The 23,054-nt window shown below is 40.1% G+C and overlaps 1 protein-coding gene across 3 annotated transcripts in view; it reads left to right on the plus strand.

Annotated features, from left to right (window-relative positions):
• Positions 1-23,054, plus strand: part of dclk1.L (doublecortin like kinase 1 L homeolog) — a 223,019-nt gene that overhangs the window by 53,601 nt on the left and 146,364 nt on the right. For all 3 annotated transcript variants that reach the window (XM_041582640.1, XM_018247681.2, XM_018247680.2), the window contains exon 4: positions 17,610-17,709. In XM_041582640.1, coding sequence (XP_041438574.1) covers positions 17,610-17,709 — 100 coding nt within the window. The remainder of the gene's footprint in view (positions 1-17,609; positions 17,710-23,054) is intronic.

Here is a 23,054-nt window from a genome sequence, read left to right on the forward strand (position 1 = left end):
ACTGGGATGCAGATTAGTTAAATGCCTTTAAACAAAAGAAAAATAAATCATGAATAACAAATGAGTCAGAGCTCCAAGTCAACACTCTGGGAAGCTGCTCACGTGCACGTTGCTTTGTAGTATAACACAGTCCCACACAATTATTCACGCTCTCCCGTTTACATGCAATTTTCCTCTGCGGGGTCTATCGTTGAGCTCCCAAGAAGCCAACCAAATATACTGATGCGAGACACAAATTCTGCTTTTTCCCAGTGTTCTTTTTTTTCTAATGATGTATCTCTCCATGTGGTGTGTGGGTGGTTCCATTGGGCTGTCAGTCCCACTGCACATTGCATCCACTTAGCCGTTCCAATCCCCTGCACCTTGATCCATCTGTTCTTATTTTATTTCTGATGATTATAAGTAACAGTACTCGTGTTTTGTATTCCAAGTACATTTCAGTTCAATTAAAGGGGCAGTATATTCTCTCTTCCAACAGGAGTTCAGTGAATAGGTCTTGTGCAGAATATAACTCTTTATTAACTCTATATTATTATTATTATTATTATTGAGTGCAGCTCGTTTTTGGATGAATATATATATATATATATATATATATATATATATATATATATATGCACCGAATCCACTATTTTGGATTCGGCCGAACCCCCGAATCCTTCGCAAAAGATTTTGCCGAATACCGAACTGAATACAAATCATAATTTGCATATGCAAATTAGGGGTGGGAAGGGGAAAACATTTTTTATCCCCTTGTTTTGTGACAAAAAGTCACGCGATTTCCCTCCCTGCCCTAATTTGCACATAGTTACATAGTTAAATTGGGTTGAAAAAAGACAAAGTCCATCAAGTTCAACCCCTCCAAATGAAAACCCAGCATCCATACACACACCCCTCCCTAATTTTAATTAAATTCTATATACCCATACCTATACTAACTGTAGAGCTTAGTATCACAATAGCCTTTGATATTTCTGTCTAAGCCACTGCAAGCATATGCATATTCGGTTCGGCCGGGCCGAAGGATTCAGCCGAATCGAAATCCTGCTGTAAAAGGCCGAATCGTAGCCAAATCTCAAACCGAATCCTGGATTCGGTGCATTTCGGCTCAACAGCTAGAGCCGTCTTCAGGAACTAAAAAGAAGACAGCTCTAGCTGCCGAAACGTTGATCAAATAAAACTTTTTTGTTTATTTCATACAAAGACCTGTTGGTGCGGTTTTCCTTTTGATTATTAAGATTGTTGTCTTTAACAAGCACACAGGCATTGCCTTTTGTTTGTCCGTGTGCACAGTGTCTAAGCTTACTATATATATATATATATAAATAATACACAAAAGCCATGAATATCTTGTAAATTATATCCTTATAAACGGTGAGTTCTGATGTCATCAGTTATAAACGGTGAGTTCTGATGTAATTTCTGTCACATGACTGACTAAAACTTGTGTATTATAATAAATAAAGTACCCCCAGTTGCAAAATATGAGGATATTATAAGTTACCTCGGAGTTCCATGACCTGTATAAAAACACGAGGCCTTCGGCCTCGTGTTTTTATATGGTCATGAAACTCCTCGGTAACTTATAATATCCTTATATTTTACAAGAGGGGGTACTTTATTCACTATATATATATATTTTACAAGAGGGGGTACTTTATTCACTATATATATATATATATATATATATATGTATATGTAACACCTATTTGGGCTGCATAGCACACAAATAGTTAAACTGTCCAGCTAGCAGTAGAAGCATGGGTTACACTGCGACTCACACAACAGGGTCAGGGCCTTCGCCATGTGGAAGTGTTCCCTCTATGGTGTAGTGCAACTACATCCCCCCAGGCTACTGTGCATACAACAAAAGATGGGCGCCAGGAGGTTCTTGCAGTAAAACAGAAAACGGTTTATTTACTATGCACGAGGCAAGTGACCACAGGTTTAGTAGTCACACAGGAGCTGAGGCAATAGCACATTTCTCACACAGAGCTGCAGGCATTAGGCATTTCTCACAGAGGAAAGGTCTCCATTAGGCATTTGCAGTATTCACACACATTCCCTCCTGGAAGTTGTCAGGAAAGCAGCTTCTACCCTACAGTCCCTCTTCACTGAGGTCCCTGACTGGAGGCAACACATAAAGCCTCTGGGAAGCTACTCCCTTACTGCAAATCCTTGTTGGAGCTTCAGCTGCTCTTTCTCTCTCACCTCTCTGCCTTTCTCTCCTAGAGAGACTATGACAAGTCTGCCCTAGTATATCTGTTCCTCATTCACGGGGTTACCTGGTCCCCGACTTCTTCTTCCAAAGCACATGGGCCTTTCTGGGCCTAGCTGTGCCCAGGCTCCCCTGAGCACACCCAGCTGGATCACCATCCACAGGCCAAAGAGGAAGTGGCCACTCCCTACACACACTATATAGCAGTGTAGCAGGGGAGTGTCATTCTCTCCTGGCAGATCACTCTAAGAAAAAAAGGTGGGGGCCTTAAAGCTGCAGGGCAGATTAATCCATAGGGGCCCATACACACACACACATATATATATATATATATATACACACACACACACACACTGTACAATGACATAAACACAAGAAGGAAAGCTGCAGGATTTGGTGGGGGGCAGAGATACAGATTAGGGATGCACTGAATCCACAATTTGGGGTTTGGCTGAATCCCCAAATCCTTTGTGAAAGATTAGGCCAAATACCGAACCAAAAAAATATTTGCATATGCAAATTAAGGGCAGAGGAACTGCTCCTCATACTTCATTATCATTATTTTGCAAACTTTCCCCCTGCGGCAGCCCATTGCAACCAATCAGTCTAGTGCAGTTATTATTTATAATGAACCCAATATATATATATAGTGAATAAAGTACCCCCTCTTGTAAAATATAAGGATATTATAAGTTACCGAGGAGTTTCATGACCATATAAAAACACGAGGCCGAAGGCCGAGTGTTTTTATACAGGTCATGGAACTCCGAGGTAACTTCTAATATCCTCATATTTTACAACTGGGGGTACTTTATTAATTATAATACACAAATTTTAGTGAGTCATGTGACAGAAATGACATCACTACTCACCGTTTATAACTGATGACATCACTACTCACCGTTTATAAGGATATAATTTACAAGATATTCATGGCTTTTGTGTATTATATATATATAACTTCCAGGCGAGTATCCGCACTCCAAGGTCAATCTTAATAGAAACAGGGGTGCACGGTAAATCTTGTATACACCAATAGTTTCCAGACCAGCACTCCCTTTTATGTAAAACAAATAATCTTTTATTATTGCATCATTATCCAACGTTTCGGTCCCTGTTGGGACCTTTTTCAGGGATGATACAAAATGTGATAAAACCAAACATTAAATAACCATGTGCTTCATACCAAACCAATCCGTGTCCATGTGTTCAATCTACTCATAATTGGTTAATTGGTTCCATACCAAATCCTTAGACATTTCAAGTATTAAAAACATTAAAAAGATTATGTGCAAATGATGTAACCAACATCTTGATATGTGTTATAAAAATATAAATATTCAATAAATACTTTTTAAGGATCTCTGTGTCTGTGTCCAAGTAAATAATCTCATAAATTATAAAACAACATAACACATATCAAGATGGGTAAGAGAAGATGTGATTTTAAGGCTTTCGAGTTAGTGGGACAGCCGAATCATTTGTAAGGTACAAGGAGACCAATAAATCATGCAAAAAAGCTACAAGGGAAGCTAAAATTGATATGGAAAAGGATATTGCAGCAAGCAGTAAAAAGAATCCCAAATTATTTTTTAAATATGCTAATAGTAAAAAAATGAAGCAGGAAGGGGTAGGACCTTTAAATCAGAGGGGGGTCAGCAGGTTGATAAAAACAAAAAAAAGCGCACATTCTGAACACATATTTTTTCCTCTGTCTACACAAATGAGGAACCAGTTAATAAAGGTTTCCTTCTTAATAGTCCCAATTCTAGTAATACAACTAATGATGCATGGTTCACAAAGGAGAAAATTAAAAGAGACTAGAACATGTTAAGATAAACAAAGGTCCGGGCCAGATGGTATTCATCACAGGGGTACTTTAGCGAGCTTAGCTCTGTGATTGCCAAACCTCTTTACTTAATTTTTCAGGATTCATTGAGGTCTGGCATAGTGCCGAGAGACTGCCGCTATTCAAAAAGGGATCCCGTTCTCAGCCTCAAAACTATAGGCCAGTTAGTCTGACATCAGTGGTAGGAAAGCTTTTCAAAGGGTTAATAAAGGATAAGATACTGGACTTCATAGCAAATCATAATACTATGAGTTTTTGCCAGCATGGTTTTATGCGTAATATAACTTGCCAGACTAACCTAATTTCTTTTTATGAGAAGAAAAGTAGAGACCACGATTCAAGGATGGCAGTGGATGTGATTTACTTAGACTTTGCTAAAGTATTTGATACAGTGCCACACAAAAGGTTACTGGTTAAATTAAGGAATGTTGGCCTGGAACATAGTATTTGTACCTGGATAGAGAACTGGCTAAAAGATAGACTACAAAGAGTGGTGGTAAATGGAACATTTTCTAATTGGACCAGTGTTGTTAGTGGAGTACCGCAGGGCTCTGTACTAGATCCCTTGCTTTTCAACTTGTTTATTAATGACCTGGAGGTGGGCATTGAAAGTACTGTTTCTATTTTTGCAGATGATACTAAATTGTGCAGAACTATAGGTTCCATGCAGGATGCTGCTACTTTGCAGAGTGATTTGTCTAAACTGGAAAACTGGGCAGCAAACTGGAAAATGAGGTTCAATGTTGATAAATGTAAGGTTATGCAATTTGGCAAAAATAATATAAATGCAAGTTATACACTAAATGGCAGTGTGTTGGGAGTTTCCTTAATTGAGAAGGATCTCAGGGTTTTTGTAGATAACAAGTTGTCTAATTCTGGGCAGTGTCATTCTGTGGCTACTAAAGCAAATAAAGTTCTGTCTTGCATAAAAAAGGCATTAACTCAAGGGATGAAAACATAATTATGCCTCTTTATAGGTCCCTGGTGAGGCCTCATCTGGAGTATGCAGTGCAGTTTTGGACTCCAGTCCTTAAGAGGGATATAAATGAGCTGGAGAGAGTGCAGAGACTAAGTGCAACTAAATTGGTTAGAGGGACGGAAGACTTAAATTATGAGGGTAGACTGTCAAGGTTGGGGTTGTTTTCTCTGGAAAAAAGGCGCTTGCGAGGGGACATGATTACACTTTAAAAGTACATTAGAGGACATTATAGACAAATGGCAGGGGACCTTTTTACCCATAAAGTGGATCAACGTACCAGAGGCCACCCCTTTAGACTAGAAGAAAAGAACTTTCATTTGAAGCAATGTAGGGGGTTCTTCACAGTTAGGACAGTGAGGTTATGGAATGCACTGCCGGGTGATGTTGTGATGCTGATTCAGTTAATGCCTTTAAGAATGGCTTGGATGATTTTTTGGACAGACATAATGTCAAAGGCTATTGTGATACTAAACTCTATAGTTAGTATAGGTAGGGGTATATAGAATTTATCTGAGAGTAGGGCAGGGTGTGTGTATGGATGCTGAGTTTTCATTTGGAAGGGTTGAACTTGATGGACTTTGTCTTTTTTCAACCCAATTTAACTATGTAACTATGTAACAAAAGCAAATATCGGATTGTGTCAGCTTAGGTAACCCTGTTCTATTGGGCATCTGTGACATTATATGTGAAATGTAACAACACTGATCAATTAGAGATGGCAAGGTTACCCCTATCATAGAAAATAAATAAAACAATTCTCTATATTCCTAAATTCAATCAGTCTGTCTGTGTTACACTGCTGAATATGATTGTATACAGAATTACATAAGCTGGAATGCCCTGAACCACAGCTAGCATTAAAAAATGATTATTACAGGGATAGTAACTAAAGATATGTGGTGTCACAGCGCCACCATATGTGTATATATAGTATTGCACTCCTGAAATAAAGGGATAGTGTTCAGGTTGAGAAATGTGCTGGATTTCATGTTGCAATGATTGGTGTTGAGATGGGTGTTGTATCTCTGTCCCATTTTTTTAAACAGTTTAATAAATAGGCCCTTTTCTTTAAAATTCAGAACCCCACCATCTGCCTATACTAAAAAGTCCCACATCTATTCAGTTCTACGTTAGACATATTAGGACTCATTTACTAAAGGAGTGCAAAATAAAAGCCCAAATTATCCTAGAATTCCAGGTATCTGTGACACTGTAATTAGGCCCAGAGTCTTTGCCAGATACAGTCAAAATGTGTCCTGATTAGTTGATTAGGCTAAATGGGTGCAACTTGCACCTGCAAGAAAGGGCAGCATGCGAGTGGTTAACTTATTCTGTACGGGGATAAGATTTCAGTTAGAGATGGCGTTTTTATTATTTGGGCAGCTGTGCCAGTGCCAAGAGGCTGAGGCTATGGGTTGAATTGGGGTTATAGTATAGTATAGGTCCTAAATTACAATATGAATAGGAGAGAGATGAATAAAAAGATAAGCAATAAAAAGTAGCAATAACAATAAATGTGTAGCCTTACAGAGCACTTGTTTTTTACTCTACATCATACATCCTACTAATTTAAAGGTGAACAACCCCTTTAATGTAGGTATATTTTTATTTGTGTAGCGCTCCTTGAGGGCAAAGCACTTTACAACAAAACAATAAATTAGTAGTAACAAACAAGGGGTGTTTGGAATAAAAAGTACAAGTGCAATATTAGAAATACAATTCACATAAATATAAAATATAATTACAATACAGATAAAGTGCTCCGTGTCAAGGAAACAAAAGGCTAGAGGACCCTACCCCGTAGGGCTTACAGTCTAAATGGGAGGGTAACATACAAACACAATTCAGAGGGGTATTAAGGTGCTGTGGGTTACAGTTTGTTACACCGTTATATAAGTGCCAGTTCAGGTGTTATCCAGGTGCTCCCAGAGGTAATCTTTGAGTTTTAATCCAGTACAGGTCATTAATTAACTCTTCAGACACAAGTACAAGAGCATGGAGGGGTGCAAAATCACGAGGCAGCTCTATATTAATGGCCTGCCATAAGTTTGGTGGGAGGCAGGAGAGGGAATGCCTACAATACATACACCCCCCAACTACCCCTCTGTAATAATGTTCTGTTCATGGGGCAGAACTATATTTATCAGGGAAGTCCTGTGCCTTTGGGTGTTCACCGGGCAAGGTGCAAAATGCAAAAAACATGTGCTTTTTTTTTACTCTGCACCCTGTCCCATGTGTGGTACATGACCGTTAATATGTTTCTTTCATACTTTTCTTGTATTACAGCCATATAAATGCTCAGCAAACAGTACAAAGCCTTGGCCGGAAGGTGGCGCTGTCGTTCCATATTGAACAAGACAGTTACCTGTATGTGTTTCCATCAGAAAATGAATATAACCAAGTGTTTTATTTATACAGTAAATACTTCCACACTGCTGTCCCATCCTCTCCTTACTGAGTGGGCGAGAGAGAGAGTAAAAAAAATAATTTTTTAAAGATTTTCACAGATTATTGTAAACACTGCCATAGCCTGCAACTAGCTGAGGGTTTTTGTAAGATTGGCTTCTTACCGAAAGCGGTTTAGCTCAATATCACGCTGCTGTGCATTTCCATAACAGACAAAAGAAACTTAAACAAAAAATTGGCCTCATGCTGCAATATAAAGATCTCAAACTCTATTAAGCTACTGAAACCTCTATACCTGCTGCTATTGTTCTTTGCTCATAGTAAACTTGTAAATACCTGTGTGTGTATTCTCTGTAATAATAAAACAGTAGCTTGTCCTTGATCCAAACTAAGATATAATTAATCCTTATTGGAAGCAAAACCAGCCTATTGGGTTTATTTAATGTTTACATAATTTGTTTTAGCAGACTTGAGGTATAGATATTCAAATTACAGAAATACCCCTTATACCCCTGAGTTTTCTGGATAACAGCTCCCATACCTGTACTTGCTGTGGATGTAGATATGTAATTGAGAATTAATTGGAAAGACTGGTGTGTATATATATATATATATATATATATATATATATATATATACACGGCTATGTACGTGAGCCGAAACGTTGAATCAATAATATTTTTTCACTTCGCAAGACCTACTGAGTGCGGACTATTTTTGTTTTTATATATATATATATATATATATATATATATATATATATATATATATATATATATATATATATATATATATATATATATATATATATATATATATATATATATATATATATATATATATATATATACTGGAACAGCTCCTGACATGGGGCATGGTGAAAATCTTATGCATAACACATTATACATTCAGAAGTCCAATTATAAAGTACAGTTGCAGGAAATCCCATTGTCACCCCAGTCTAAGGGTTCACACTGAACAACAGATAAATAAGAATATATATAAATATATAGTATATATATATACCAGAACCATAGGAGCACAGGTGACCTCAACCCAGATGAAAGCTAAAACTAGAACTATTGATAAAACATTTTGGGGTTGTAGGTCCAAGTGTATGTTCTCCTGTCTAGGATCTAAACAATGTCCCTTTGTTTTGAAAAGTAAGGAGTTCATACATCCCTACACTGGCTATATACTGTACAACTACGGGGTTATTTTACATGCATATCCAAATTTGCGATATTTGTGTTGATATGTCCGTGTGGTCTCATCTATATAGGTGAGACCACACAGATGGTAAAATCACGTATTTCCCAACACCGGTCCAGTATTAATCTGGGTAACATGACTTTGCCTGTATCCAAACATTTCTTGGAAAAAAGACACACTGGAGACCAACTGAAATTTATGGTGTAAGAAACTATACCTCCTTTAAAAAGAGGGAGAGATAGGGAATTAAAATTAAAACAGAGAGAGTAGTGGTTGATTAAACAACTTGGATCATTATATCCTTCAGGTCTCAACAAAGACTATGATCTATTTCTGTTTCTCTAATCCATTGAATGCATATATAGGGTTAAACCAGTGTAGTGATGGATGTGGATCAATCATTATGCAAATTATGAAGTGTACAAGGCAGATTTTTTCATATGGCTTGATAAAGGGCATATAGCTTGCCCGAAACGTCGCTGTACTGATGTTTTGATATATAATATACACTTTTTGCAAAGAATCATGTGCTGCTTCACTTTTCTACTTTTTTATAAATATATAGTGAGATTCCTCCAAAAAATTCAAAACAGAGTGAATTAAAAGTACAAAATCTTTAGGTCACAAAAAGATGGCCTAATGCATTTCGTGCCTGTTGGGGCACTTACTCATAGGTTAATGGGCACATCCCTGAAAATGTCTTTTATAGGGTTTGTGACCAATCAGGAGGCTTTAGCGGCCCCCCAGAACAAAAAGGTGAGCGCACCGGGGAGGGGGCGGCAGCAACACCAAGCTGCCTCAGGCGGCGGAGGGGCCAGGATCACTTTGATGCAGCTTATGTTCATGAGGATATTTACATATAGAAGTGTTAGCAGGATTCATGCACAAGCTGTAAATGTTTTTTTGATGCAGCTTTGTTAATGAAATGGTAACATATTTGTAAGGGGGTAGACTGGGCAATTTATATGATCATGACTGTAAATTGAGAATTACGTGACGGGAACATGTTTAATTTTATGTAAACAAAAGAAGTGGGAATATATTTAAAGTGCTTAAGTGGCCACTATGTTTTAAGGTAATGTAAGTTTAACTGTAATTCAGACCCCAGCCACTAGAGAGGGATAGAGTGCAAAGGGTATTTTAGGGAAGGACACACCCAGGGTGGGGTTCTTCTTCTTCCTGACATCAGCTGGACAGGTACAGGTAGAGAGAGAGGGTCTCATACCTCCCAACAGTCCCGTTTTCAGAGGGACAGTCCCTCTTTTGACAGCTCAACCCGCAGTCCCTCGTTTGTACTTGAAAGTCCTGTTTTTCTCTGCACTGAACAGGCAGAAAAAGAAACAACTTTTCTAACTTAATTGGCTTTTGGCAGAGAGCCCAGAACAGCCACAGCAGCAGATAAGATACTTTTGTAACAATTCCAAGATAAGGAAATAAGTAATTGTAACACTATAAGATAACAGGTCCCCTGGGAGAAGTTAGACTCACAGCTTAAAGGGCAATTCATCTTCATTAGCAAAACTGTAATAACTGAAAAAAACACATAAATATGTTCAAACTTTCTTAACCTGCCAAATTTTGTAAAATGAACATGGTAATTTGGGGGTGTGGCCACAAAAATGGGAGTGGTCAAAATAATTTTGCCGCCATCTTTTTTGTCCCTCTTTTTATTTCCAAAATGTTAGGAGGTATGGGGTCTCCTAGTGAGAAGTAGCAGGTACTTCAGTTAGACAAGTTAGTTAGTATGGGTAGCCCAGACCCCAATGTGGAAGCAGTGGCTTAGAGCTTGTGGCTAAGCCAGAGATAAAGACGAAGTGATTGTTGTAGGGCCAGTGGGTACATCTGAAGCAGGGACAAATAAATTTCTACCTGGAATAGAGTAGAGGGGCATAGAGCATACACCGGACTACTAGGACCAGAAGGTGGTGCAAGTTCCTGGAAAGGAATGTGTATCCATGGCAACTGGGGTTGTGTCTGCACTAGAGGAATGTTCTGCCTGTCAGTGAATCTGCCTGAACGGTAAGTCTGTGTTAAAATTGTGTTTGTGTTAAAATGTTTACCAACTTTTGCTAAGTGGCAGAGCAGGCCAGGGGTTGGTTTGAAGGGCAGGTCCGAAGATGTCAGGACGGGTCCAATGATGTCAGGTGCAGTCCGGTTACATCAGGGGTGGGTCTGATGCCGTGGCAATCGTTGATTGTCTGATCAATGCGCCATTCACTTTAAAGGGCATGTAAAGGCAAAAAAATAAAATCCTATTTTTACTTTCTTTAATGAAAAATAAACCTATGTTCAATATACTTTAATTAAAAAATGTGTACCATTTTTATAAGAAACCTGACTGTATGCAGTGAAATTGTCCCTTCATTTACTGCTGTGGATTTGTTGGACGGTCCCTAAATGATCTGCAGGGAAACAATCATACTTATGAACAGCAGGGGGAGCCCACACCTTACTTCTCAGCCATGCAGAACTCAAGCAGCTTTGCATGTTTCCCTGTAGAGCAGTCGGCGACTGTGTAGAGATCTGCCTATTCTGATTATTGATCAGTCTTTCTGTATCGTCTTCTGGCAGCTCTTATTTGACTTATGCTGTTTTGATTTATCCCTAAGCAGCCCAGACCACACTGAGCATGTGCACAGTCTTGGTCTTGCAAAGATGTTTAACAAAGTTACAAGATGGTGACCCCCTGTGGCCAACTTTGAAAGCATAAATCATTTATTTGATTAGGCTTGTGGTGCAGTAAGTTCATGTTTAGTATACAAATCACAGCATTTCCAGCCTTATTCTATTTTAGACTTTACTTCCCCTTTAAAGCCCTGTTCAGATTTCCTAATTTGGAAATCTGGACAGGCAGTGTTCACCGTTACAGCCCTCCTTGAAACCGGACAGGTGGCAAACCTAGTGATAACCTGCATGTGAGTACAATTTTGCTGCTAATAAACCATATTTCCAGTAACTGTGTTGGGATCCTGCATTTATGTAAAATCTCTTACATATTGATGAAAGGACGGGAACCAGAAAGATTAAGGTGCATAAAGACCAGATGTGCTGCCAGACAGAGCCTCCTGTAGGCTGCCAGTCCATAAAGGACCTACCAAAATCATTGGCACCTCCAGGAACATTTTTTCATGCTTGTGCTGCTCCCCACTCTTTTTACATTTGAATGTTGCTCACGGGTAAAGAAGTTTGGGGACCCCCTGCTCTAGGGATCCTCTGGGGAGCCCCATTTTCTCCCTCTGTCCAACACCACACTGGTCAGTTTATCATTTCTCCACAGAGGCAAAGGCTCTTTCGGGGGAATGTAATTAAAGTCGGTAACGGAAAAACTATTCGCAGTGCGAAAAGTTATGCCTTTGCGCAAACAAATATTGCTTTGCGTAAATTTAATAAAGCTTTTGCAAACCCTGAAACTATTTAGCAACCACTTCCGACAGTGGAAGACCGTTTGCAAAATGTATAGTTTGCGCCAATGCGCAGTCAATGTATTAAAACTTCTTACTGAAAAAGTTGTTATGTTTGCTCCATAAGATTAGGACACCTTCAAGCACTTCTTAAGAATTAAAATTCGCAATGCAATAACAGTTAAAGGAACAATATTACATGGCGAGATGTGGATTTTTATTCTTATTAGTGCAAATTGTTTTTCTCATTGCGACTTTTATTACATTCCCTCGTTTATGTCTGATAAAATACCCCCCTCCGGCTAGTAAAAGATTCTTATTGTTTTCAGCAGCAACACAAAAAAATCACTTCTGACAGGTCCAAGTTGTCTGTTATTTTATGACTCTCTGAGGCTCAGTTCCGTCGTCTCGCTCCGGCAGGATGTTTACCTGTTTCCACTGAGCTTTTAATGCCATTTATTGAGGTCACTGGTTTAAGGGAAACATTATTATTATGTTGTACACATAATTGACACACGCTGAGCATCACTATGAGGTAACGGTTGCCATGGAAATTTGATTTCTACTAAAGAGTGTGGATTTGTATGCTGCTGTGGTACCGGCCGGAAGTGACAGGAAGTATTTATTTGGAATTGACTGTGCCAGAGCATTCCACTTACTCATTATTATTGCACAGACTGCTTTCTGGCCTGAAATTGCTTTTCCTGGAGCATTATGTGAAGATGCTATGGTTTGATAGAAATAAGTATGAATGAGCTGTAGAACCATCATTTGGGACCAAAGCTGATTTTGATGCTGTATAGCTGCTATAACAATAGGGGATGGAACATTTGGGGGTTCCTCTGACCTAAAAGGTGATATTTCAATTAACATCTTTTATATCAGAATCTTTCATTCAGGGCCAGAACTAGGAGTAGGCAGAAAAAGCACATGCCTAGGGCGCAATGATAGAGGGGCATTGAGGAAGTACTTGTTAAAGGGTCTCCTGCCAAACCCTAGTTCTTCTTTCCCCTCCCCTCTGCCACTCTCCCCACCCCAGCCATCTTCTCTCCCGCTCTCCCCACCCTGGTCCTCCCCGTCTGCCCTTCTGCCCACCATGGCCCTCCCCATCTACCCCTCTGCCCACCTCGGCCTTTGCCCGTCTGCCCACCCTGGCCTTCCCGGTCTGCCCTTTTGCCCACCCCGGCCCTCCACTCTGCCTCTATCCCCACCTCGGCCCTCCCCTCTGCCCCTCTCTCCACCCTAGCCCTCTCTGTCTGCCCGCACCGGCCCTCCCCTTTGCCTCTCTCCCCACACAGCCCTCCCCTTCTGCCCCTCTCCCAACCCCGGGCCCTCTCCTCTGTCTCTCTCCCCACCCCAGCCCTACCCTCTGCCCCTCTCCTCACCCCAGCCCTCCCCTTCTGCCCCTCTGCCCCTCTGCCCGCACCAGCCCTCCCCTCTGCCTCTCTTTCCCCATCCAACCCTCCCCTTCTGCCCCTCTCCCCACCCGATCCTCCCCGTCTGCCTCTCTTCCCACCCGGCCCTCTTCTGTGTCTCTCTCCCCACCCCTGCACTCCCCTCTGCTTTTCTCCCCACCCTGGGGCAAGGTGGCCGACTAGGTTGCCTAGGGTGCCCATTCAGCTTGACCCGGCCCTGCCTTTATTTATATAGTGCAGACATATTTCCCCTTACAGATGACTTACGTCATTCACATCAGTCCCTGCCCCAGTGGAGCTCACAGTCTAAGGTCCCTATCACATTCACATACAGTAGAATCAATTTTATTAGGAGCCAATTTACCTGTTTTTCTTACCTGTTTCTGGAGTGTGGAAGGAAACCCATAGAATCAGATATAGAGCATTCCGTGCAGGTAGTGCCCCTGCTGAAATCATATCTAGGACCCCAAAACTCTAACCATTATATTTCTATGCTGCTCTTATGTGCAATAGAATATTTGTATTATTTAACGAGACAAGGTAAACAAGGAGAAGAGAAAAAGCTATAAAGTGAGGTTATTTACACACATGAAATTGAAAGTGCCAAAGCATATACCATAATTTATCTAGTGCAGGGAGCTCTACTAAAACACACCCTAATTCTGCCTTAATCTGAAATACTTGTGCATAGAAACCATTCCAGTATAAATATAAACTGGTAAATGTCCAGGATCGAGATTTCTATGAAATTGTCTTTAGCTCCCACTGGATGCTTGGGAGTCTTGGACAAATAGACAAATAGCTGGGGAATCACAGGTTAAGGATTATTGTGCTAGAACATAATGTTTAGCAGACATTTTTTTTTTTTATTAATTTAACATTACAGCTCTGAATCATGGATTGGAAAGCAGCAGAGATTCAAGTTGTAGAGAAACAGCAGCCATACCTTAGCTGAGCTATTAAGGGGAGTTGGGGACGCTTTAAAATGTGTCACCCACCCCTGTTCTACACCTGATTTATCTTAAAGAGGTGGTTCACCTTTAAGTTAAATTTTAGCATGTTATAAAATGGCCAATTCTAATCAACTTTTCAACTGGTTTTCATTATTTATTTTTTTTAATTATTTGCCTTCATCTTATGGTTACACATTTATTGTTATTGCTACTTTTTATTCTTTCTCTTTCTCTTTTTTTATTCTACTCTTTTCTTTCTATTCAGGTCCTCTTCTATTCGTATTCCAGTCCCTTATTCATATCAATGTATGGTTGCTAGGGTAATTTGAACTCTAACAACCAGATTGCTGAAATTGCTAATTGGAGAGCTGCTAAATACAAAGCTGAATAACTCAAAACACACAAATAATAAAAAATGAAAGCCACTTGCAAATTGTCTCACTCTCTACATCATACTAAAATGTATTTAAAGGTGAACAACCCCTTGATCCCAACCAATACCTATTTAACATATGTGGCAATGCTGTATGTGTAAAGCTTTCTTGTTAATGGGTTTCTAGATATGACTGCTTTATACTGACTCTGGGCTTAAGGGGGTTTGAAATCTCCATTGACTTTACAATTTATTTTGCCCGTAGCTTCTTCATTGACTTTCCCCACTCCTCCCCTCAGAAAGAAGGTGCTATTTCATCTCTTTGTCTAATGACCTTTCTGGGCTGTAGGTACCGGATACTGTCATACAGTACCAGAAAAGGTTGACAAATGAGATCTTTTATATGATTTACAAAAAAGACCAGACTGTGAACTGTATTTATTTGAAATTAATTATGTGTTAATCAGTATGTCAATTTTAGTGATGGGTGAATTTGTCCCACGAAATGAGCGAAACGGCAAAAAAAATGCAAAACTTGAATTTTGATGCCTGCGTCAATTTTGTTACGCTGGCGTTAAAGTCAACGGTGTCCAAACAATGTTGACGTGCGACGGTTTTGGCGCAATCGACTTTTCCGACGCGCGTCCAAAATTTTTTGACACCGAATTCACATCTGGCGAATTTATTCGACCATCATTAGTCAATTTCTGACTGTATTTAAAAAGAGCAATTTGCAATACTGGGGTTCATTATAAATAGAACCCTCTGCACATCTGATGATTCAGGAAGTATCTCAACAACAAGGTGATGTTTCAGAGCTCCAGGCATAAATGAATCACTCTTGGAAGTGTGAAAACATCAGCTTTGTTTGTATTTAACCATCATTGCTGGAATCTGCAAATTCACCGGGTGTCGATTGCACAGGAAGAGATTTTACTTATTGTTGCTGTGATCTGGTGATTATTGGTCTGGCCACTCATGGATAATGCTGGATGGTCAACCCAGATAACTAGATATGCAGGGATTTGACTGTAGACTAGAGTCCTGCATAGGGTCAGGTATCTGCGGAATGCCTGCAAGGTGGTTGGGTTTTGGGCAGAAATTTCTGATTGCCTGATTGTGCAAGTAGTCTTCGGGTAACCCATCTGGGTACCCGTCTAATTTGCAGGACTGGTCCCGCTCCTGAGTCTGTGGTAAAATGTCTTGCCCTACCTAAAGGAATAGGCTCTGGAGTGGCACTACTTCAGTTTTACTGAAGTCAGGGGGTAATGAGCTATTTGAAGGCTGGGTCAGGAACCAGGTCTAGGTTGGGCAACATAGTGGGTAGCGGATGAGGGTCCGAATAGTAGGCCTGATTTGAGCATGGGTCTGCCCAACTGGACCTGCCCAGGACTCTACTGTAGACTTAGAGATCAATATTGGTATAAATCTGAATTTTAGCAGGTACACCAATGGCTTGATCCCTGAGTGGAACATTTCAACCATTGTGGCATATCTACAAACAAGACCATTGCCATTACCAACGTGTCTGTTCAATTACAAGCTAATTCCTAGAGCAGTGGCAGCTCATTTGGCGCTCAGACAATGGCCAGCATCAGGCAATTCAATGAAAATTGCTTATATCTTCCAACTATGGGCCAGATCCTTGAGAAAACATTATTTTTATGGTTTATCATGTGAAAACTTACTGGCAAGATTCAATTTCAGGAGAAAAAAAACTTTCTCCTAATTCAGTTCCAGTTTTTCCCCAAAGACTTCAATAGAGTTTTCATGTAATCAAGACATGTTTTATCATTGAATTGCACCTGGATGTGTGAAAATCTGGAATTGAATGAGGAAATAAGCTTTTCTCATGTATTGAAATCAGGCCAAATATTTTCCTGTATGTATGTAACGTTAGATCTCCATCAGCCCCATTTGTTTTTCTTTAAGGATGTGGGTACCCATTAGCTTTGACTCCACATTTAGTAAATGGTGAATATTCTACTGGCCAAATCACATCATGTTACATGTGCAGAAAGAGCCGTTTTTGAAGGAGAGAGAAGAGGCTTTCTAGAGGGACCATACAGTGGGGTACCATAGATCACTAGATGACAATATTTTGATGCGTGTGAACCATCTTATTGTTACTTTGTCAATAATAAAATCAATTCTTTGAAGCTTCATGTCTAGGGCTGGTTCTAGAAGAGCATTTGACCCATGTCCTCAATGGTGAAAGGGCAAAGAAGATTTTATTATGCAACAAGGGCTCAACATCAATGTTGTCCAACCACTGGCCACCATCTATCAATGAGTCTTGGGTGTCTGGAATTACTACTACTCACTACTGCCATTGGTTGAGTAGCCCTGCTTCATCTAACTTATTTATCAAGATGAACCCCTATTTTTTCCACTGGTCAATGGCCCCTCTCCTTAACTTCAGCCCAGATTTGTTAAGTTTAACTTAATGGAACGTGTTGAACTAATGGAATGTGTTTAGAAGAATATTATTTCTGCAATTTTGACCTTATTTAACTCAACATGCCTAGAGTAGGCTGAGACTCACCTTGTTGGCTTAGCAAACATCTTTGTGACTGACACATACAGGCACTAATGGATTACATGTTGCTCCCTTCTTCCACGCAAAGAAATACTTTTTTTGATGTTAAACAGATGCTTGGCTTAAAGGCTCTATGAAGGTCTCTGGAGAGGAACCCCTGTTGATTTCATTAAGTGTGATATTTTATTCAGGCCATGGGTTTTTGTAATGGATTTGAGTTATTACAGAACACAATTCCATGATAAAATGTAACTTCTCTTGCAGGTGTTGTGCCTCCAGGATTTCTTTGGAGACGATGACATTTTTATTGCTTGCGGACCAGAAAAGTTCCGTTACCAGGATGATTTCTTGCTAGATGAGAGCGGTAAGAAAAGAATTAAAAATATGTTTCAAAGCTTAAGTGCAGAATTAAATAATTGTTTCAAGGCATGCAACGTCTGTCCAAGTTTATGTCAACGGAGCCTTATAGATGAGCCTCACATCCAAGATCAACAGGTCTTTACAAAAACAAATTATTCCTTTTTCTGTATTGAAAGCAGATGAGATTCCTGTAATGGAATTAAGAGTCAAACCACTAACTTAGAAAAGAATGGGAATGGTACCAGTTAGCTGAAAATGATGCTGACTGCATTATATGGACAAGCCAACTTTCCATTCACTCCTTGAAGGTCTGCAAGGCTTAACGACCCACATTCACTTGCTAAGATATAGAGAGGGGCAAATGCTGAGTGAGAACCTGTAAAAGTAACAAACTGCAAACATGGAAAGCCAGGCAGTTCTCCAAATATGAACAGCAAAAACACCAATTTCAGACCATCCCATGTCTCTATATTTATGGAAATGTTCATAAAATAAAGGTTTCTCTGGCCATGAGAGGTTGAGAGCTTGATCATTGGTAATCATGGGAGTTAACAGGGCCCTCCCCTGAGGAAGCCCCAATTATTAGCCCACCATTCACCTGGGCACCCTGGGCAGTGGACCCTGCTAACAAGTAAAATGAGGCATCTAAAAAAATATTTCCCATGCTGTCTGTCTGGGCCACATGCCGTATTATATACAAACCCCGCCCACTCCAACATAAACCTTGCCCCGCATAGTGCACCTTCCTGTCTTTAACACCCGTGTACCCTTTGATGGTGGCTGTACCTAATAGCTGCTAATAAATGGAAGTAAAAACCAAGGAGGGCATTTATTTTATCCTTGTATATTGGAAAGCAGACTTGTTGCCCTGTGAAGAATAAACGAGAACACAAAAATCTGATATATGGAATTAAAAATAATATCACATCTGTATTCTGAAAATGCATGTGCCATTGCTGAGCTGGGAGCAGAGGAGGATATAGGTAATTACAAGTAATTATTGCTAGCTCTGCCTGACCCCACCCATGTGTCTTATGCACCATGGCAACTGCAGATATTCTGAATTATAAAAACATTCCCAGACTTGGAAGCAACCGCACAGTCTAGTCTTTCTCATTGTCTGACATGAGCTGGGTGCAAAGAGAAAGCAACGGAATGTTTTGTCAAATGCAATCCAATAAATGCGCTGAGAAATCTTATTCTTTCCATACAGTGTAAGGAAGTGCCTGTCAACTGACACAAAGCTATTACGACATAATAAAAGCACGGGGCACATATTATACTCTTGCTGTTTAAAGGGATTTCAGATTTTTCTATTGTCTTAACCCATGGGAACGTGTATACAGTGTGTCAAGATGCTGTCAGTGTAGTAGGCATTACTTATGGGATAGTGAGGACTATAAGGCAATATGTTGCTAAGGTAAAGTGCTGTATCTATGGGATAGTGTAAGTTTTAAGTCATAATTTTGTAAGGAGAAGGGGTTTTAACTGTGGATTATTGTGTTTTAAGTTGGGAATGATTTTAGGGGAAGGGGCTGTAATTTTGTGATAGTTTGTAAAGTAAGTCAAGTTGACATTAGAAGAAGACATACTAGTGTCAATGGAAAAGGTATAAGGTTAGGATATTGTGTGAGATAAGGGAATGGAGATGTCAGATGAAGGGGCTGTGTTATACTGTGTATAGTAAGGCAGGATGGTGTCAATGGATAACTTTGGAATAGCGACTGGCAGTGGGCTTAGGGGCACTTGCTATGTAAATCTGGCCCTGCTTATAGACACAGTTCCTTTATGGAGGTGCTGAGAATGTTGGTGTGAGGATGAAGATGCTACTTTAAATAACAGGTGTTATATAGAGTAACACAGAGAAGGCACGGTTCCTGGGGCCTTGTTTACTCTGATTAAGTGGGACCCTTTACATTGTTTCTGGGTATAGGTGCTCCTCTCCAGCCTCCATTCTATGTTTCACACTGAATTCTATTTGCATTGCAGCCCCCTCACTGGCACCCATTGTACCTCACCTCCTCCACTTCCTCACCAGCGCAGGCAGTAACATACTGTGGAAATGATCCCTCTCTGCCTGTATCACAAACCTTGTGACTTTCACCCTGTGTCTCACACACAGCCCTTGGGAATGGCTCCCACCTCTACTGCTAAAATACAATGACATAATATCTACTACATTCTCTAGCTGTAGCACTTTTAAATGAAAGCAACCTTCTTTAATTATCATTTCGGTTTTGCATTTAAAGGGCCCGATCTTTTGATTTTATTATAAAAAGCCCACTTAACATACAAGGGGTAAAGGACACGTGGGGTTTGCTGTTGCCTCTCTTTCACTGTGCAGCAGATGCAATGGATGCGCATGTGAGAACATGTAGCTGTAGACTAATCAGTGCAGCCAGCCTCTTCATCTGCCAAGTGTTCTTTGCATGGAGAAATGTACCCCACTCTGACCCCCTGCTATAAATCTCAATGTACAAGATCACAGACTATCAAGGTGGCAAACCAAAAGACAGATAGTAGAGCTTGCTGAGCTCCTGAGGGACTGGATGTTGGAGTTAAGATGGACATTGCAGAATACAGTAATGTATGTTAGGAGTCCAGAAAGCCCAAGATGATAAAATAATCAGCTTGTTTGACCAAAACAGTAAAAATCACATTATGAAGAATGTAGAAAAATAAGGAGCGTGGGAAGGAAGACTTTAGGACAGGACATAATACTGGAAATAAACTCCAGGCAAGGTGTAAGCTTGGACCACTGGTGTAACTATAGAGGAAGCAGACCCCGTGGTCGCAGGGGGCCAGAGGAAAACGGGGCCCAGACTGCCCAGTCTGTTTCCTCTATAGTGTTCAAATCCCCCTCCTGGATGCTTTCTTCTTTAAATTGATGTGCTTGCGCCTGAGCAAACACCAGGCAGGGGAAGTGGGTTTGTGGGCAGGTGCGAGCAGGAGCGACTATGGCCCTCCAAAAAATTTTCTGATGGGGGGCCTGGTACACTCTTGTTACATCCCTGGCTTGGACCCAAAGAAGCAGAAAGAGTGAGCTCTATGAAATGAATATACTGAATCTGAGAGACTGTGTGCAGTTAACAAATATATGTCATGTTTGAGATCCCTGATGAACATCACAAGGTTGAATGAAACGTTAACTACAATGAGGTGCTCATAAATGTTTGTATTCGTTCAACCTGGGGCTATGTTTTTTAGGCAACGGCCATCCACCTCGACCCCCTCCCTGAAAACACACGTGCAACCAAGCGGGGGGGGGGGGTTGATTCAGAAAGATGTGTGGGCAGTTGGTGGACAGGGGCCTGGTCTAGGGGTAGGCAACAGAGGAGGTATCTGCCTAATGCCCACACCGCTGCACCCTAGGCACGTGCTTCTTCTGCCTACCTCTAGATCTGGCCCTGGTGCTTTGCAGAGACATCTTTCAACACACACACACACACACACACACACACACACACACACACACACACACACACACACACACACACACACACACACACACACACACACACACACACACACACACACACACACACACACACACACACACACACACACACACACACACACACACACACACACACACACACACACACACACACACACACACACACACACACACACACACACACACACACACACATATATATATATATATACAGTGTATAAAACAGACTCAAGGATAGTTCATGTGAGTAGCAGAGCCTCACTAAGCTAGAGTACAAAGAGAAAAAAATAGCTTTTCCAGCCCAGAAGCCTATAGCGGGTCTGTCTAGCAAACTGCCAAGGGAAAACATCACTAATACAAAGCCATTTTAATAGATGTACCCTAAGGTGCAAACATTTCCCTTCGCGGTGCCTACATATTCCCAGGCAATGATTCCTCCTTCCACACTGCTGAAACGGTTTCAGGGGGTGGCTATTTTGGATTTCAAGGAGAAGCAACAGTAAAATACTTAATTTGCTAACTTGTAGAAGATTGTGAATATATTTTAAAGCCTTGGATTCTTAATGGCTTGGGGCTCACACATAGTAAGATATATTGCATTATTATATAGCAAAATATATTTTCTTCTGTAATCCAGTTATGGAAGCATATAGCAATGTATCTGTATGACTAATATAAGAATAAATTGTTCTCCCTCGTTTATCCCCAGTAGTTTGTTATCAGTAGACCCACAAATATATTATTTTGTTAATATGAAGTTGTCTGTCTTTGCACATATCGACATTATCGGCTAAGTCTGGGGAACGAAATAGCTCCAGATATTTGAGAGTAGCCAGATGGGAATTGTTGCCGGGCTCTGATACTCCGCACGTTGTTTCTGCTATCTGAGATCTTATCAAGAGCTTTCAGAAAGAATAGTGTGCCCAAAGATAAACCAGGCATGCCTGTTAATGAATGGAATACAAGAATTGTATTCCTCTAAACGGCAGAAATTCTACTACTGTTTGCCATTGGTGTGACAAGATGGAATGAGGTTTGCAGGCACTGTTGATACCATCAGCATTACATGCAGTGCATTCATAACTGAAATACAAAACAACTAAATGACGTCCTTGAAAAATACTAATTCTGAGCAGATCTTAATATAAACAGTTAATAATACAGTTGCTATCCAATTATCATTATACCTGTAGGGAAACTGGATGTGCTGTATCATTTGTTATCAAAGGTTAGTCACCTTTGTGTTAATGTTTAATATGATATAGAGAGTGATATTCTGAGACCATTTGTAATTGGGTTTTTATTTTTTATTATTTGTGGTTATTTGTGGTTTTTGTGTCATTTAGCTTTTTATTCAGCAGCTTTCAGCAATTTGGTTGCTAAGGTCCATATGACCCTAGCAACCATGCATTGATTTGAATAAGAGACTGGAATATGAATAGGAGAAGCCTGAATAGAAAGATAATTAGTAAAAAGTGCAATAGAAATACATTTGTAGCCTTAGAGAGCATTTGTTTTTTACATGGGCTCAGTTACCCCCATTTGAAAGCTATAAAAAAACTAAAAAAATAAATAAATAATGAAGACCGATTGAGAATTGGCCATTCAATAACATACTAAAAGTTAACTTAAAGGTGAATCACCCCTTTAATGCACCCTGTGTCTGGGATGCACAACGTCCCTGGGTGCAAATAATTCACAATGGCATGGGCTTATATTATCTCTACTGTACAAGCCGCTCATTGATTGAGGTACATTTTTCATGATGGTATTTTTTTTTAATTCTGATTTAGAAATGCACATTGTAACCAAGAGCTGCCTCTCTGAAACATCTGTGATTGGCTAATATAATTATGTATTCCAGGGATAATATGGAACTGTTATCTGTGTGC

The sequence above is a fragment of the Xenopus laevis genome, chromosome 2L, assembly GCF_017654675.1.
Source record: "Xenopus laevis strain J_2021 chromosome 2L, Xenopus_laevis_v10.1, whole genome shotgun sequence".
Taxonomy (NCBI): Eukaryota; Metazoa; Chordata; class Amphibia; order Anura; family Pipidae; genus Xenopus; species Xenopus laevis.